The sequence below is a fragment of the Penicillium waksmanii genome, assembly GCF_028829765.1.
Source record: "Penicillium waksmanii strain IBT 27052 chromosome Unknown utg000009l:1.0-4314994.0:1.0-4318279.0, whole genome shotgun sequence".
In the NCBI taxonomy this organism is placed as follows: domain Eukaryota; kingdom Fungi; phylum Ascomycota; class Eurotiomycetes; order Eurotiales; family Aspergillaceae; genus Penicillium; species Penicillium waksmanii.
The window spans coordinates 2,551,273-2,568,511 of record NW_026643255.1 but is presented as its reverse complement, the minus strand read 5'-3'; the positions used below and the strand labels follow the sequence as shown (position 1 = coordinate 2,568,511).

General features: G+C 48.6%; 7 protein-coding genes across 7 annotated transcripts; 4 read left to right on the top strand and 3 right to left on the bottom strand.

The window, feature by feature from the left end:
* Positions 1–101: 101 nt before the first annotated feature.
* Positions 102–2,183, bottom strand: N7481_011298 (putative MFS transporter; the record flags this gene model as incomplete). The annotated part of the gene is made up of 9 exons (XM_057270517.1): positions 102–285; positions 336–665; positions 713–766; positions 827–913; positions 969–1,423; positions 1,477–1,579; positions 1,634–1,650; positions 1,714–1,921; positions 1,993–2,183. The coding sequence occupies 9 exons, from the start codon at positions 2,181–2,183 to the stop codon at positions 102–104; spliced, it is 1,629 nt and encodes a 542-aa protein (XP_057117691.1).
* Positions 2,184–4,487: 2,304 nt separating this feature from the next.
* N7481_011297 (uncharacterized protein) lies at positions 4,488–5,073 on the top strand (the record flags this gene model as incomplete). Its single annotated transcript, XM_057270516.1, has 2 exons — positions 4,488–4,743; positions 4,793–5,073. 2 exons carry the CDS (start codon positions 4,488–4,490, stop codon positions 5,071–5,073), a joined length of 537 nt encoding a protein of 178 aa, XP_057117690.1.
* A 1,560-nt stretch (positions 5,074–6,633) lies between these two features.
* On the top strand, positions 6,634–7,803 carry N7481_011296 (P1 family peptidase; the record flags this gene model as incomplete). The annotated part of the gene is made up of 1 exon (XM_057270515.1): positions 6,634–7,803. The coding sequence occupies one exon, from the start codon at positions 6,634–6,636 to the stop codon at positions 7,801–7,803; it is 1,170 nt and encodes a 389-aa protein (XP_057117689.1).
* An 850-nt stretch (positions 7,804–8,653) lies between these two features.
* Positions 8,654–10,114, bottom strand: N7481_011295 (putative serine/threonine protein kinase ENV7; the record flags this gene model as incomplete). The annotated part of the gene is made up of 3 exons (XM_057270514.1): positions 8,654–9,207; positions 9,281–9,899; positions 9,995–10,114. The coding sequence occupies 3 exons, from the start codon at positions 10,112–10,114 to the stop codon at positions 8,654–8,656; spliced, it is 1,293 nt and encodes a 430-aa protein (XP_057117688.1).
* A 541-nt stretch (positions 10,115–10,655) lies between these two features.
* N7481_011294 (CAP-Gly domain containing linker protein BIK1) lies at positions 10,656–12,689 on the top strand (the record flags this gene model as incomplete). Its single annotated transcript, XM_057270513.1, has 1 exon — positions 10,656–12,689. The coding sequence occupies one exon, from the start codon at positions 10,656–10,658 to the stop codon at positions 12,687–12,689; it is 2,034 nt and encodes a 677-aa protein (XP_057117687.1).
* Positions 12,690–13,533: 844 nt separating this feature from the next.
* Positions 13,534–14,244, bottom strand: N7481_011293 (3-hydroxyanthranilate 3,4-dioxygenase; the record flags this gene model as incomplete). The annotated part of the gene is made up of 2 exons (XM_057270512.1): positions 13,534–14,065; positions 14,213–14,244. 2 exons carry the CDS (start codon positions 14,242–14,244, stop codon positions 13,534–13,536), a joined length of 564 nt encoding a protein of 187 aa, XP_057117686.1.
* Positions 14,245–14,896: 652 nt separating this feature from the next.
* On the top strand, positions 14,897–17,191 carry N7481_011292 (serine/threonine-protein kinase; the record flags this gene model as incomplete). The annotated part of the gene is made up of 4 exons (XM_057270511.1): positions 14,897–15,214; positions 15,270–15,485; positions 15,535–17,025; positions 17,087–17,191. The coding sequence occupies 4 exons, from the start codon at positions 14,897–14,899 to the stop codon at positions 17,189–17,191; spliced, it is 2,130 nt and encodes a 709-aa protein (XP_057117685.1).
* Between the last annotated feature and the right edge of the window lie 48 nt (positions 17,192–17,239).

Below are 17,239 nucleotides of genomic sequence, written 5' to 3'. Positions count from 1 at the left end.
AGACTCTTTGTATTTAAACAATCGGAATAATAAGCATTACAACGGGGCGTTTGAGATACACCATTGAAGTAGCCTCCACATGATTCATGCCCCTTGGTCATCTAGTGTGCCATCCCCTTTTCCCAATTCTCCTCGACAATCTTCCAATACCTCTCCTGACTGCGGATACGGAATGACTTCCCGAATTTGATCATCACGAGGAAAATCGAGGCACATGCAAGTCCAACGAAGGCTGCGGATATAAAGCAATTTTGGTAACCCATGTTCTGAATCCAGGGGGTGATTCTAATGACCAATTAGTCCGATATCCTCCATTCAAGAGCCGAAAAACATACCCATAGCCAATCGCGAAAGACATTGTATTTCGCACCAAAATAACAGTGGTCATCGCTACTCCGCTCAGCTCTCGGTAGCTGTCAACCATGTAGTTGACACTCAGTGTGATACCGCTGGTATTTGTGAAGGCAAGCATGCACATCGCGACGATCAGGCCAAACCAATGAATTTCGTTCGCGGCACCAACACCCCAAAGTAGAAGTGAGCCTGGCACGAGAATTAGGTTGGCGGCAAAGGGCCACAGTCGGTGCTCTGCTTCCATCACGCCGCCATTCCGACGGGCTAACTTTACAGTCAACCAGTCACTAAAGCGACCGGTAAATAGGGAACTAAGCTAGTTAGCATTGGCGATGATTATATTTTGATCATTACTCACCCCAGAGTTACCCCGAGACAGCAGGCAACGTAACTCACACCGACCATAGAAGATCTGCTCTCTGTTAGTTTATTTTATATATTATTTGATGAGCGCCGGTACCCTTTGACTTACTGGAAGTTGTAGGGCGGTCCACCCAAAATAATCGAAGCAGTTCCGTTTAAAATATTGAACAAGACAAGATAGGATCCATATGAGAAGCTGCTCAAACGTTAGCAATCTGCAATACAATGGAAGTGGAGAAGAGTATGCATACCCAGCATAAAAGATGACCGGCCATGACAGGTAGTACAAACTCTGCCAAAGTTGTCGAAACATGGTGTTTTGTTTCTGTTTCGGGCCCAGCAGAGATAACTTTTTGATATATGGTTTTTTCGTATAGACAGTACCAACCTCCGGAATGGGCAAAGGCTCCTTCGTGACCGGCACGCCTTTCTCATTGTCTCCAACAGTAGAGCCACCATGAGAAGATCCAAGTCGAACATTGGCAACAGTGGGGTCTTCAACATGTTCGCGGACGTAATTTGTTTCCTCCATGAAAAAGAAGAGAAATACCATCGCGAAGGCGATAAAGATGCTGGGCCAGTAGAAAACCCAGCGCCAGCCTTGGTATTCGGCGATGAAGCCGCAAATCACCGGGGCGAAGTAGTTGCTGCCCGCCAAGAAGAAGGCGTATAGGCCCATGTATGTACCTCGTTCGTGTGTAAAGTACTGAAGCGATTAGCTAACCCGTAGAACTCGATAACGCCGAGAGAAGAACTTACCACATCCGTTACGCTGATCTCTGGTAGAGCTTCGATTGGTGCTGTGAAAAAGCCTTGTACAACGTTTCGAGCGATCCATTGGCCCTTGGTACCAGAATATGGTCTAGATGAATCAGTTGAGACTCAAGTTTCCTCAGAGCTGGAATTTGCTTCTTACCCCCACAGAGTCATACCCTGCATTCCAGTGTTAGTAGCGCCATCATTTTTCCACCAAGTTTGAAAGTGAACACAACTCACTAGAACTCCCGCCAATGACAATAAATATGTCAACCGCTTCCCAAATTGCATAGCGAAGGGTTGCCAGAACAACAATCCCCAGCCGGCCAACAGAAAAAGATATCCCGTGCCTTCATTGAGGGTGCTGACGGGGAGGCCCGTTGCTTCGGAGAGGGGTGTTAGAACAGAATAAACGACCGAAGTCGCGATACCGGCAAACAAAGTATAACTAACAGTAGGCTCATAGTCGTCAGTCCGGTTTTCAAGATACGTCTCAATTCGAGAAGAGCTTATACTCACGTGCTGACACAGATTGTAGATAGAAGCTTCCTTCTCGGACTCCAGTTGAGAGGGTCATCCGGGTCGTTTGAAGGTGTCGGGATCAAAACAATGTCTGAATCGCCTCGAGCGTGACGTGTGTTCAAAACATGCTGAACATCAACCAATGTCACCGTCCCCGGAATGGCAGAGCTGTCTATTACCGGTGCCATGGAGGGCGATTGAGATGGGATGCTATTATCTTTCAAGGGATACGTATTATCCAGGAATTGGCGATGGGATGGATAACTAGAGGTAGTAGAAAAGGAGAAAGGCGTCCCACTCCAAGAAAAAGCAAATCGTTGATGGGGATCCCTCAACGTCACAACGTGATAACGGGACTACCTGCTTTGCCGAAGCTAGCTTGGGGCGATAGTACTAATGGTCAAGGAAACTCTGTTGGAGTCAGGATACGGAATGTTCCCGCCGGGTCTTTGGGGCGCGGTAAGGGGGCCATTACCTGCCACTGCAATCAATGTGGAGTTCGATAGCATCAGGTGGAGCTGCAACTTTCCCCGCACATTCAGACGGCGATCATTGCCTCGGGTATGTCGAGTCGCTTGGTGTAATGCTTGTTATTATTCATAGAACTCGACAGAATGATTCCGTTTTGACTAGCAACGTGTCCGGATGAAAGGGATATGCTTTTCTACGGAGACACAACGTCATAGCTATGGATACATATATGCTATTCAACACAAGGGTAGCTTCATATGCAAGATAGACGATACCCAGATAAGAGCTGGAATTTCGGAACCTTGGAATTCGATTGAGCCTGGATTTGATAGCTCTTGCGGCGACGAAATCTGTGACTTCCGACTCGACTCATAGGGGGTAGGTCACTTGCCACAAAAGGTAGGCTACCTAGCGCTCAAACAAAGGAACCGGAATGCTTATCGGTGCCCAAGTCTGTGTCCGAGGAAAGTCATTCGTCAATTGGACTCGACAACCCACCTCGCTGGGGTCATCCCAGAAGGTCAAAGCACCCGAATTGGCGGACACGAATCCGCTACCCCAACTCTTATCACCGCCCCTCATTGGTTTTCCAGTAGCAAGCTGGGACAGGTATGTCTTTCATCAACCCTCAAGTGGTGTTCCGGATTAGACAGCCCACGTTCCCCGTCAATCTAGACAGCATCTATTTTGGAATAGCCAGCATCATAAGTTCGTTGGGGAGGCTTAAAATAAATTTGAACTTCGTTGTCTTGGTGATTTAGAGTCCGCACTTCGATTGATCTGTTGACTCCAAGTCATTATTCACAACTCCATGACCCGTGGGCGCTTTACTCCGATGTTCATGAAATATAGAAATTTTTTAACCTCCAATTTGTTCTATTGATCTCGATCAATTCCGTGCCCCGCCGATACAATGTCCAGCAGAAATGAGGGGTTGTCTCACCGGTGTAAGCGTCGGGTCGAGAAGTGCTCGGCAAATATTTGAGTTGTCATAGGCTGGCGATATAGGTGCCTGCTCTAGAAGTATTGACGGGTCTTCACTACTGGCAGGTATGGAGACTTTCAGGGTGGTTCTTTATTGCCAGTCAAACCCATGGTATATAATATTTCAAGTTTCTTTCATATACCTCATGCAGAAAGCAGCTTGTTCGGCAAAACAATGATTTAGTTCCTCGCCTTAATATCTAAAATACAAAAACATATAGACCCAGGCCTCGTAGACTGTACGCATACTAGTACAATATCGGAGTAATAATTAGAACCGGGCCTTGTGCAAACCACCATATCGGCTTGCTGCGGATCGCATAGCGCACCCCTTTTATGAATTTCAGAAACGTAAGCAATGAATTTCGATCAAGCTGAATTCATTGCTTATGATTATATGTATTTGATGAGGGATATTACCGTCCAAATTTTTGAAACATTATGATAACGGGGTGAAATTTCAAAATCCGATTCTTTCTGCCTGAACGGTTAATTAGATATGGGGGAAAGAGGAAATAACGTGGGTGCCCTAGCGGTCCCAAATTTGTAATATGCTGGCCACTATTTAAGGGAAGAAAAGCTAATAAAATAAACGTTGAGCAAGGAGTTGGAACCTGTCAGCGAGCTCCTCTTTCGCAGGGATCAGACACTCTGAGTACCCCGAGGATGAATTGCACATTAGAATGGCATTTATGATGATCTTGTTCCCTCTGACTTGGTCGCTTGGAAAGTATAAATACTAACCTGCTCAGTCTCCTGCCCAGGTGCCCAGGTCGAACTGGGAAATGCTGAACTCGTGGACGATGATCTCACTGCTCACATTCATGATTTGCTCACTGGGATATCAAACTAAGTCAAAGAATTTCAACTTCTGTTCGTATGTACGGCCACTAGCAGTCACCTGACCTACTAGTAGGCTACTACGTTTCCGAGATCCCTCTCCTCTATAAACCCCTCTCACCCAGACTAGACACAATATAATCACTGCATCACTCTCTCTTCACGTACCCTACGTACAACTTCAAGATCTACTCATCATGTTTCAGGACATAACCAGTCAGCATATTGTCCCTCAAGATTGCTTTGCACGAGAGCCACAGTTCTGGTTACATTATGGGACTGGGCCCAGCACGATAGTCAGCGGATGGCCCTCACAAGGTGGAATGTATACGCTTCAGGTGTCTAGCAGAGTGGAGATAGATTTTCTGGAATTGGACCCATTTAACAGCACGCTACGTCCAACCGATTCTGATCCTGAATGGCAACAAAAAGAGAATAAGCACTGTGATCTTAGTGAGTTATGATAATACCTTTGTTGAAAGGGTATTCTAATTTTCAACAGTGCGACAACTTGGCCCAACATGGTGGCAAAATGAAAATGTATGGATGCTAAATCAGATGTCAGCTATCCCTGATGAAAGGGTAAACGAGTATATTCGGGTTGGCTGGACATCTGATGGTGGGGTTTGGGTTTGGAAGACGACAAGATCGGACGCGGACGAGATAGGTGGAGCACAACTGCTAAATGCCCGTACCATGCAAGAACGTTGCATGATGATTGAAAAGCTGGGAGGAACTTTCTACGCCGACCCGAAGGATTGCCCTTTTCTTGATCTTCGTTGATGGAAATTTAGCATAGTGATGGTCCAACTTGTAATATACTTCTACACAGATCTTGCAAGGTGGCCCCGTCACCCCCTGAATCGTCCCAGCTGGGTCTCCCACATGCACCACACTAAACTCACTTGTCTATTTCAAATGCGCCACTAATTTATCAATGCCTGTAAAAAGCAAGGATTCACTTCGTTTCAATGAACTAGAGGGGTATTGGGAGAAACTAGTAAATGCAATAGTGCGGCTGGCAGATCGGCCCACTACGGTCACACCCGAGTTCATCTTTTACTTGTCATGAAGCGTCCGTGCATATCAGTAGTATACGGGGTATTCAAGAGACCAGCTGTCTAGTGTTGAGCAAAGAAAGGTATGCAAACTTACCAAGCCCAATTATGTCTTGACCAAATCCTTTTCTGTCCACCAAATTGGATGGTGTGGAATTGTACTGTGGTGTTTTATAGGAATATTCTGAATGCGAGTGTGTCCAAATCTATAATCAAGATCGAGCATCTGTATTCGACATGCCTTGATGATCACAGTGTATACTCATCGGTCTATCAGCATCCAAAACTGCGAGTGGCAGACTTTCTACGTCAGGACCGATATCCTAGGAGCAATATCAGAATAGCACAGTCGGTTCCTAAAACGGAAATCTTCCCAGGAAGATCTCCAAATTAATCCCACGAATAGAGAGAAGAAAGGCGAGTATTTTTTTATACAAAAAAGACATACAGCCCCTAAGTAAAGTAGCCATGGAAGCGAAAGGGGGAAAAAGAAAATAGCCCGGCCCCCGAGTCGAACGGGGATTACTTACAGCACTCGAAGTCTAGAAGGGCGCGTCCCCTTGTACTAACCCGGCGGATTTTGAAAGTATGGGTGCATTTACCCTCATCACCGAGCAATCGCCGAATTGGGCGTCGGAGGTCGTTACCATGGTGTGTGGCGTGGCATGGGCTTGAAGATGGGATGTGGTGATGTTATAGTCACATAGTGAGCAGAGCAGAGCCGGGAGGTATTAGGGTTGGGGCTCGACTTTAATCTACAAAACACGAGTACTCAGGTGTACAGTATTTCCGGAAATCGGTGTCACCCCCTACACTCTTTCATTGTTCCCCGAACCCTGAATGCTATGAAACGCTAGACTGTTTTTGGTGGCGATGTTAGCCGCCTTGGTTTTGATGTTGTATTATAAATAACCGGACTATCGTAATCAGGGGAAGCGTTGTACCTTTTCCCGACTGTCATAAATACAGTAATACCAAATTCTGAACATGACTGATCCCGAAACAAGTCCACCGTAAACGCAACGTCGCGAATAAACGCTCTGCACGGGACCTTTTCAGGATCGGCCCTCTACGAAGGGTTTCCACCGAAATTTTAATTGGTCCCGTGCAAAGAGATTGGGAAAAGCAAAGGATTTAACATCAAGCTAAGCTATGAGTAATCATGGGTAATTATGAGTAATCGGCCACACCTTTTTTCTAACTAACTAGTTACTTAAAGTAACCCTTCCGTCTTTCGATAGACATACAAAGTCGAAGATTTTATCGACGGTCTCGCAGTCACGCAATGATGCCAACAACAATCAATACAATCCCAGTTTCAACTCGACCTCGAGTTCGAGACCTTCTGCCAAAGCTCCATATAGGTCGTCACCGCACTGGCCCATTGAACTCTCTCACTGATGTTCCTGGTGTTCTGGTCCATACGCAATCGATCAATCGCCCAGCCACCGAAAATCACCAGGCCGTCAATACAGGCGTGACCACTATTCTACCACGTCGGGATTGGTTCAACCACGGCTGTTATGCCGGCTATTTCCGTTTCAATGGATCTGGCGAAATGACGGGCTCTCACTGGTTAGATGAGACCGGCATACTCAATTCACCTATTGTCCTTACCAATTCATTTTCCGTGGGTCCGTGCTACAGTGGTATCTACGAGTACGCGATTCGGGAGTACAAAAATAAAGATAGCGGCCTAGTGGACTGGTTCCTTCTTCCGGTTGTGGCTGAAACATGTGATTTATACCTGAATGACATTGGGGCCATGATAATCACACCTGATATGGTCGTACGCGGAATTGATGAGGCCAGTGCCGACCCTGTGAAGGAAGGAAACACAGGAGGGGGGACGGGTATGATGTGCCAAGGGTTTAAAGGAGGCACTGGCAGCGCCAGTCGTGTCATTGATGCCGTGTCTTTTGGCGACAAGGCAACCTATACCGTCGCAGCTCTGGTCCAGGCAAATTATGGGGCTAAGAGAGACCTCCGATTCGGCGGATTTCCTGTTGGGCGCATGATGGAAGAGGAACAGGCGGAAGTAGCGCAAGAGGCTGACACAATCAAAGCTAAAGATGGAAGTATCATCGTCGTAATTGCTACAGATGCCCCTCTTCATCCGACACAGCTCCAGCGCCTAGCTAAAAGAGCTACAGTTGGACTATCGCGCGTAGGTGGATGGGGCTCCAACAGTTCAGGGGATATCTTTATCGCTTTCAGCACCGCCGAGAAGATACCACGAGCTCCAGAGTTCAATTGGAAGCCGACAGTTGAGCAGAAGGTGGCCGTGGTACAGGATGTCACAATAAACGCATTGTTCGAAGGAGCAGCAGATGCCACCGAAGAGGCGATTTACAATGCTCTACTGGGTGCGCAGGATATGAAAGGTCCTCAAGGAAGGGAAGTCAAAGCACTTGATCACGCCTCCCTAGTGGCCATCATGGAGAGGTATCTGTAGAGACTTGTAAATCTGAGGTGTGATTGGCTGTGACGATGTGGCACATGTACATTAGTTAAGTTAATGTAGCTATGCAAACGATTCTCCTCATAATCCATGTCCAGCAGCCGTAAGAAGATTACCGTGTCGAAATTTTGCTTAATTCTGCTGTTGAACTGCTCGTTTGTCATAGTGTGGAAGGATACCATGAAAGATCTGAATCCCGCCATAAAAGTTTTAAAATTTTATCGATTGATGTCTAGTGGTCATACCTAAAGGCAATGGATTATCCTGAGGCTTTGTGGTCGCTGGAAAAATGGCCCAGAGCAATCGAAAATCACCCCAGCCGAGAAAGCAAGACTGGGAACGCGGGGTCTCCGCTACCAAGATCGGATTACGGTATTTTTGACAGTCGAGAAAAGGTACAACGCTTCCCTTGATTACGATAGTCCGGTTATTTATAATACAATATCAAAACCAAGGCGGCTAACATCGCCATCAAAAACAGTCTAGCGTTTCATAGCATTCAGGGTTCGGGGAACAATGAAAGAGTGTAGGTGGTGGTACCGATTTCCGGAAATACTGTAAAGTAGATAGTATCATTTTGAACTTTGATGGAATGTGCAAGCAAACACTGATCGCAAATTCAGGCCTTCTCAAATAACAACCAAACCAATTAGTCCTGATGCCTGATGTGTAAAAAACCAATGCTGACTGAGCCTATACTGTACAGATCGCCAAATCACAGATTGCGCGCGAGGCAGTCCAGCGGAACCTGCCGGGTACTTTGGAGAGAGAAATAGGAAATGAAATGAAACAGAGAACAGATCGAGAGATGAAATGGTTGTAAGCTGGAACCCACCCATCATACTCAGTGAGACGATCCTGCAACATCGTCGTCATTTGGCAGCTCTTGAATAACATCCTTCATGAGCTGGATCAATTCCCCGATATCCGGACGTTCCGAAGGCTCAACCTGGAGACATTTGCGGACAAGTTCCTTGACAGGAGCACTGATTGCCGCACTACCGGCGTTGGATGCATCTTCGCCGTCAGCATTGCCGGCTTTGCCCTTGCCCTTGGTGGCAGTGGACTTCTCATCAGGGAATCGCCAGTCGCCACCAAGAACACACATGCTCAGGCTACCACCAGTCTCTTCACTGCGGGCCTCGAAGGGGCTCTTTCCGACAAGACAGGCATACAGCGTGCAGCCCAGCGACCAGATGTCGACCTTGGTGTCGATGATCGACCCGGTCTTCACGTCGAAGAGCTCCGGAGCTCGGTAAGGCATTGTGCTGTGTTCTGCGGCAGTATCCTGCACTGCCAACGCTAAGGATCGGGAGGTGATAGCAATGGGGCTAGGGGCCAAGGAGCCGAGATCCATGAGAATGGGCGATTGGCCATCATCGTCAATCATAATGTTACCTGCAATCGCAATGTTAGCCTCCCAGCAACGGCGGTGATGTCATTGAAGCCTTCGTCCCAAACGTAAACGTACCGGGCTTGATGTCACGGTGCGCATAGGGCCGCAAGCCGCCATCTTGTACACCTTCCTGGCTCTGCGTGACCTCGTCGTCCATCAATGGCGCATTCTCTTCATCTTCTTCGTCGTCTCCGTGCATTTGGCTTGGTCGGCGCTTCGGCTTCATTTGCATGGAACGCTCCGCGTCGGCATTGGCACCTTCTTGTCGCACGCCCTTTGCTTTGCGGGTTGATGGCGCGCCGCTTTTAACGCGGTACTGGTGCATGGACTGGAGCGCATTGGCGACGCCAAGCATCAGCATCATCAGCCGCTTTTCCGGGAACTTGTTGTGGTTGACGAGGTTGGCGTTGATGGCATCCTGGAGATTGCCTCGTTGGTAATATGGGAGTAAGATGTAGACTGTTTTGGATCCAGCGTCCCCTCCATCGGCGCGGAACTTCGATCCCGACTCTGTCGAGACGCAGTGGTCGATTGCGTGGATAATGTTCTCATCCCCGGTGAATAGGCTGTAAGCCTCGACTTCCTTCAGTGCTTGTGAGACGGATTCTTGTCCGAAGGGGCAACGGATCTTCTTGAGGGCGAATAATTCGGAACTGGCTTTATCTTGGACGAGGTAGACGTAGGAAAAACCGCCCTAAATGGATTGGGAGCTTGAAGTTAGGCCACGGTTTCACGATGATGGATGTACTGTGAAATTGAAGACGGGCGCATTGGATTTCTTTTGCATACCTCACCCAATAGTCGCAGGAGCTTGAAGTTGCGGTTATTGATCTTCAGTTGCGGTGAGCTGGGGAAACAGCACATGCAATCTGTGAAGTTGTAGAGCAGGTCGAAGAAGTACTGCGCCATGGCGGAGGATGACGGGGACAACGCCGAGTGGCGACGGACAGATTGGGCCGATATTAGGTGAGTCCAGGAAGTAAGTGAACGCGCGATTAGGGGAAAGGAAGCCTGAGCGGTGCAGGAAGGAGGCAGGGGATATGCAGATAGGAAGAGTAATGAGGTGTCAAGTCGGGAGTCTCTCGGGCGGAATGGATGGGAGCTGACGGAGAAGTGGAGTGCCTTAAACAAATCCTTGGGTTTCTTGGGTTATTTGTTGTCCCTCCCCCTTTCCGCCTTCTATAGACCTCTCCCTCTCCTTCTCTATTTGACCATCTGTGGTTCTTTTGCTGTTGGGCCTCTATACGATCTTTCCAGCGACCATGATTGATGTCCAGTTCATCTGATCTGTCTCCCATTTCTCTCTCTTGACTACGAGTGCACATCTCACCACACCTCTTGGCTTGGCTATCGGCCCCCAGCAACCAGCCGCACCTTCGGCCCTATTGACGACACGCTCCCCACTTCTTATTTATTCGCGAACTTGACCTCTTGATTGTGTCCCAAGGATATGGCAAACTCTGATGATGTCCAGGTCGGTGACCTGGTCAACGTGCCCGGTGGCATGTATGGCACCGTCAAGTTTCTAGGAACTGTCGCGGGCAAACCAGGCCGATTTGCAGGAATCGAACTGGGCAGTGAACATTCCCAGCGAGGCAAGAACAACGGTGATGTCGAGGGACGAAAGTACTTCGCGACCTCTGTCCCTGGATCTGGTATATTCGTCCCCATGAACAACAACAAATACGTCACTCGCCGATCTACATCCCACTCTTCCAGCACCATTGCCCCTCCTACCACTCCAGGACGCGCCCCCGTCAATTTCAGCAAATCCATGGGCCCGAGCCTTTCGACACCTCGCCCACGTATGCGACGACCCTCCCTTCCTCGCCCCGAATCGCCTCGTGTTGCTCCTCCTAAGTTGAGCCTCGGCGGGTTGCGCACCCCATCCGCCGCCTCCAAGGCGTCAAATGGATACCAACGCAGTCCAGTGAAGGCGCCGTCTCGTCTATCTGACCGACCCCCCTCTCGAATTAGTTTGGATGATGATACCTCTTCTTATGGTGGGAGACCATCCGATTTCAACCGACCTTCTCGACCTTCGTCGTCCGAAGCGCTGGGCTTGAAGGAACAAGTGAAGGGCCTAGAGAAGCAGCTGTTGGAACGTGATAAGCAACTAGAAGAGCAATCGAAGACACTGGGTGATTTCCAGAAAATGTTGGAAGAAATGGAGGGCGCGGATAACATGAGCGTTCGCACCCAGTTACGTGAAAGAAATGAGCGGATTACCCAATTAACGGCCGAATTTGACGGACACCGCGCAGATTTCCGGAGTACACTTGATACGCTTGAGATTGCTGCCTCTGAGACCGAGCGCGTTTACGAGCAGCGTCTCGATGAGCTAATGCAACAAAACAAGGAGTTGCAGGATCGCGGCGAGGATGTGGAGATCGTTGCACAACAACTGAAACAACTAGAGGAATTAGTTTCGGAACTGGAGGAGGGTCTTGAAGATGCAAGGCGGGGAGAAGCCGAAGCAAGGGCCGAGGTCGAGTTCCTTCGAGGCGAAGTCGAGAGAACGAAGCTGGAACTGAAGAAAGAGAAAGACAACTCGGTCGCGGCGCTTAAAGATGCGCACGCTGCTTCGGATGGGCCTCACTCTCACGGCTCACACGAGTTGGATCAAAAGGATGACGAAATTCGAGGTCTCAAGGCCATTATTCATTCGTTGAGCCGCGGCGGTTCTAATCCTACGGATATGGGCGAGAACGGCCATACCAACCCCCACAATGATCAGTCCGAACATGTCTCCGAGCTGGAGAAGCAATTGCATGAAATTGAGGGAACATTCCAGGGCAAGGACAATCGCATCGAAGAGCTGGAGCGGGAGCTGCAGGAACTTCGCATAAACGCTACCAACGGAGGTGGTCGTAACCGCAGTTCCACTATCACCCTTTCCCCTTCGAAACAACACAAGCCAACCAACTCTTCTGGCAGCATTCCTGCCATCAACTCCAATCAAATCCATCGTCTGTCTGACCGCACTGTGGTCCCAACCGACTGGCACGATGCCCCGGCCAACCCCAGCGAAGCTCGCCATCACCATCGTGGCGCATCCAGCTCTTCCCAACCACGCCTTGAATCCATGCCGGAATCTGAACGCTCTTCTGACGATGATTCGCAGTGGTGTGAGATTTGCGAGACTAGCGGACACGACATTTTAAACTGTACCAGCATGTTCGGCTCCAAGAAGGCCGAGAAACCGAAACCCGCACAAGTCACTGCTGAACAACCCCCGGCGGAAAAGCCAACTGATGACCATGTGGCTTCGAACCATAGGGCATCGGATAGCAATATGGAATCCCATTCTCACCAGAAAACCGGTCGTGATGTTGTCCTCGAGGGTCTGAAGGGTATCGGCGGCCTAGGATCCTCTATGGCTCCAGCTGCCGGTAAGTCATCTGGTGTTATTGATGAGTCCAAGTGGTGCGCTCTCTGTGAGCGAGATGGTCATGAGAGCATCGATTGCCCTTTTGATGAATAATGTTCTCATGGTGAATATATGAGATGGCAATCGAGATGGAGACGAACCCGATTGCACTTTGCCCCGAACCCCTTCTATTACATGGTCCCTTCTTTTTTTTCATATTTACTTCGTCCCCCTTTTTTTATGCACACCAGCATGAGATCCGATCTGGCTCCAGTCCCATCGTTTGATGATCACGCCTGTGCTTTCTTTTTACTCCAACCAATTTCACCCCCGTGTATTATTCCCTTGATCATTTCGGCTTCTCACCCATTCTTTCTCAACTGTTGTTAACACCCTTCACCTTCACTTTCTACGGTTTGATCCACCAAACCGGACTGGCCCTTGCTGGTCGATTTTCTTTTTCTTCTACTACATCTCACATCTCTTGCTTCCATCCGATTGCCATTGTCATCCGCCTCCATCCTTGAGCTGGCGACCCGACCACAACTAATCGACCATTTACTACATGGCTTGGGACCAGCCATCTGGTCCAAGGACCGGGCCGTACCATACTGGCCTCTCTAGACTTGAGCTAGAACCCTGTTAATACAAAATCTAAATCTAATTTTGATCCTACCCTGTATCTGGGGTGTACACAAGCAGTGCTTTGTCTCTCCTTCAAGCCCCCGTACTTCAACCCCCCTAGCCAACTTGAAGCAAGCCCTGGGTACAACCTGCATGCGGCAACAATGCAAGTCCACTGGATCCAATGCATTGCCATCAATGGAATGTTGAATTCATCACTCATAATACACCTCGTGAACTCGTCATACAAATCGTTTTCAAGATATACATAATGCTGCTACGTAGTACACACCCTCCGAGTCCCCCACCACAAATTGCAATCGCAAAGCCACAATCACGGCTGTACAATCTCACCCTCAGCATACTTCGTCGCCGCAACCTCCCCACAAGCCCTACACCTCCTCTTCCCCTCATCACCCGCAAACTCCTCAACAACAGCCTTAACCTGAATCCCAAGATCCGTACAAATAAAACTCTTCTCCCACACCACCTCCCCACAAACCCGACAATACCACCGCATTTTATCAATAGCCCCCTCAGCACGCGGCTGCTCCATCACCACGCCAACCGTATCCGTAAACCGCACCGGACAGTGCGGCGTGTTAGCCGGGAGCAGGAATATAGAGCCCTCGTGGATGGGGATATCTTGGAATGTGGGTGGTGTGGTGGAGGTATCGACGGTTTTGAGGAGCATTGAGCCTCGGTATTGGTAGAAGAATTCGGGGGTTGTGTTGATGTGGTAGTCTGTTCTGGCGTTGGGGCCGCCGACTATCATTACGGTGTAGCCGGCTGTTGACGGTGTGGAGGGGTGGTAGACGCAGTAGTTGTTTACGGGTGGTTGGAGGAGGTGGGAGTTTTCTTCTAGCCTGACAGTGCGTTATAGATGTTAGCTGGGGTCAAGGTTGGGAGGTAGGGTTGTCGCGGGCACCCCCGCGATGATTGATAGTGGCGGGGGTTCGGGAAAGATAATCTTATGGAATGCGCCGGGATGAGGGTGGGGTTGATGAGCGTACCATTTGGGGATGTTCAGGGCTGGTGGTAACATTTTGCAGGTGGTGATATTTGAAGAGATCAGATTTTTCTTCTGCTGGTAGATATGTGGGAGATGGCAGAGTGTGTCGTGAGTGATTACAAAGTTAAAGGATGGGAAGTCCGGAGATAACTTGGTGAGCTCACCGAGATCGGGCCGGGAGCTTCCCAGGGTCCAGTTTAACGGATGATTATTAAAGTGGGTACAGATTGATTATTGGAAGTATATTTTACACTTTCGACTCGAGTCTTCAATACAGACAATATTTCTGCCATTACATTCTCCGTGTCTAATTATTGCCGTGCCTTGCTGCAGTGTACTATACTGCTATGTACTTCTACAGCGAAGGCCGCTGATAGGGCCAATTACATTTCAATCATATACTGTTTTCCATATCTCAGATTTGGGAGTATTTATAGAATTTTTGTATGAAATATGCAACGTTTCATTGCCACGAACAAGCACATTATAGATTTTTAACCAGTCAACTACCATTTTCCGATATGGCCCCAATATGGCTTCCCCTGCACGTGTCACGTGGCGCCTATTGCCAGCGGGGTTATTCACAAACTCAGCCTCAAACAACTTCTTGAACAGGAGTAATCATTGAAGTCCTCGAGTCGTGGATACTCGCTGTATCGGCCCGATTGCCGATTAGAGCGAGAAGATGTCCCGACTGCCAGATCTAGTCCGCGATTCGAAACTCGAAACCCGATTTGTACCAGACTTCAGTGTCGAGACAGTACATACATATCACGAGTCCGAACCGGCTCGACGTCGCCTTGTCTCTGTACTAGAACACTGGAAACGACAAGAGAAGATCGGAGGTGGCGGCTATTCAACCGTCTGGTTGGAAAGTTGCCCGAAAGTTTCTCGACAAGGTGTTCAAGTTCGAGCTGTGAAGCAGATCGAGACGGGCGGGCGCTTTGCGCGCATTGATTTCAATCGTGAATTAGAGGCCATTGCCAAATTTTCGCATCCGAAGGTAAGTGACTGTAGAACTGACTTTCTGGGTATGTTACTGATAATATACATGATAGTACGAACGATGCTTCGTCAAATCATTTGGGTGGTACAATACCCCCGAGAATCTATTTATTTCAATGGAATATCTCAAGCTAGGCGATCTACATGACTACTTGCTCGATAGACCTCCGCTCTCGGAGAGCCAAGCACAGGATATCTCATATCAAATACTCGAAGGCCTCCAAATGATGCATGAGAACGAATTTATGCATCGTGATCTCAAACCTAAAGTGAGATTGAACCTTTTTCATAAAGGCGATATGCTGACGTCTAATGTAGAACATCCTCATCAAATCCCATCCCCCTCAAGAATGGTGGATCAAAATAGCAGACTTCGGCATAAGCAAACGGATGGAAGAATCCCCTGAAACGTCAACAACATTGAGAGGCACCGCCGGCTTCATAGCTCCTGAACTATACGGCTTCATTAAAGCGGGCAGTCTTTACTCACCAGATATATGGTCATTGGGAGAAATCATTTTTCAAATCCTCACCAAGAAGCCTGCCTTTAAACCTATTGGTCAACTAGTTTCTTATATGCGACAACCTGAGATGTTCCCAAGCGCAGTGCTCAACGATGCTGGTGTTACCGAAATCGGCATCGAGTTCGTACGATCATTGATGGATCCTATACCTGATAGTCGTTTGACAACCGACGTGGCACTTGGGCACGCATGGATGCAGGCGCCATCTGAAATACTGTCGACGTCAGAAGCGAGGCCTGTACCGACAGTGCACGACTATCAGAATCCGACAGAAACAGATGAACAACGAATCGAATCGCATACAGAGGTCGAGAAGAGGGGCTCAGAAACTCTGCGTCCGAAAGGGAAAACCAAGGGCATGGTTCCGAAGGTTGCTACTGTTGAAGACTATGATTCCACCGACGAGGATAGTCCCTCTTCGCCGCTTCTGTCGGGGACACTGGAAGAATATGGGAGTCCAATGGAAAAGGATACTCTAAAAAGCGAATCGCTTACGGAAATCCAAGCCAATGGCTCCGAGGCTCTGGGCTCAAGCAGTAAGGCAAAGAGTACGAGTCTGAATATGGCACCTGATGAAGACCGTTATGCCACCGACGAGAGAGGGGCGCACGCGCTAAAATGGTTATACAACAATCTGATTTCATCACAAAAACAAAGACTACCTGGCGGATGGCATGAAGACTATTATGCTACCGACGAGGAAAGTGACTGTTCGGCGCGCTCGTCTGCAGCGGTGCACGGCTGTCAGACTCCATCACAAAAGCAAAGGCAACGTGGCGGATTGCATGAAAGAGTTGATTCTAGGGGCCCAGATATTATGCGTCCAAGGAGTATGACTAAGGGTGTGAGTCCGAATATGGCTCCTGCAGACGACGATTATGCTACAGACAAGGAAAGCCTGTTTTCGGGGCTTTCGGGATATGCGGTGTCAGCAATCCAGAAAGCAATACAAGTCAGCAAATCGCATGAAGATATTCATGAGAAGGTCTCGGAAACTCCGAGTCTAAGCCCAAGAAAGCCCATTCCGTCAAGAACAGAAAGACAACATACCGAATCACAAAATCGAATTGCTGATTGGCTCTCTAATAGAAACTGTCATCTTATCAACGAGAAGGATAAATTTCCGCCGATCTCGCTAGCGAGAGCGTTGGCGTATTATTCAACTGGGGTCAGGAATAGGCGCCAGCCTAGTGTATATGAGATGCCATGGCGAGAGACTCGCATTCCGCGGAAGCTGCTTCATCCAAGGGCGATTCGGGAACGGGGTTACCCATTCAAGGCGGAGGTAAGCAACTCAAGATGGCCAATGGCACGGATTTACGGATACAATGCTCATATATCATTAGAAGAACACTATTATAATCCAAAGGGTTCTGTCTGAAGAACAAGTCGACGAACTGATAAGTCACAGCAACGCCTGCAAAGGACTACAAGGGATACCGACAGTTTGAATTCCGGCTCACGCTTCTTGGGCGGTCATTTGAGCTTGCCTGTTGTGT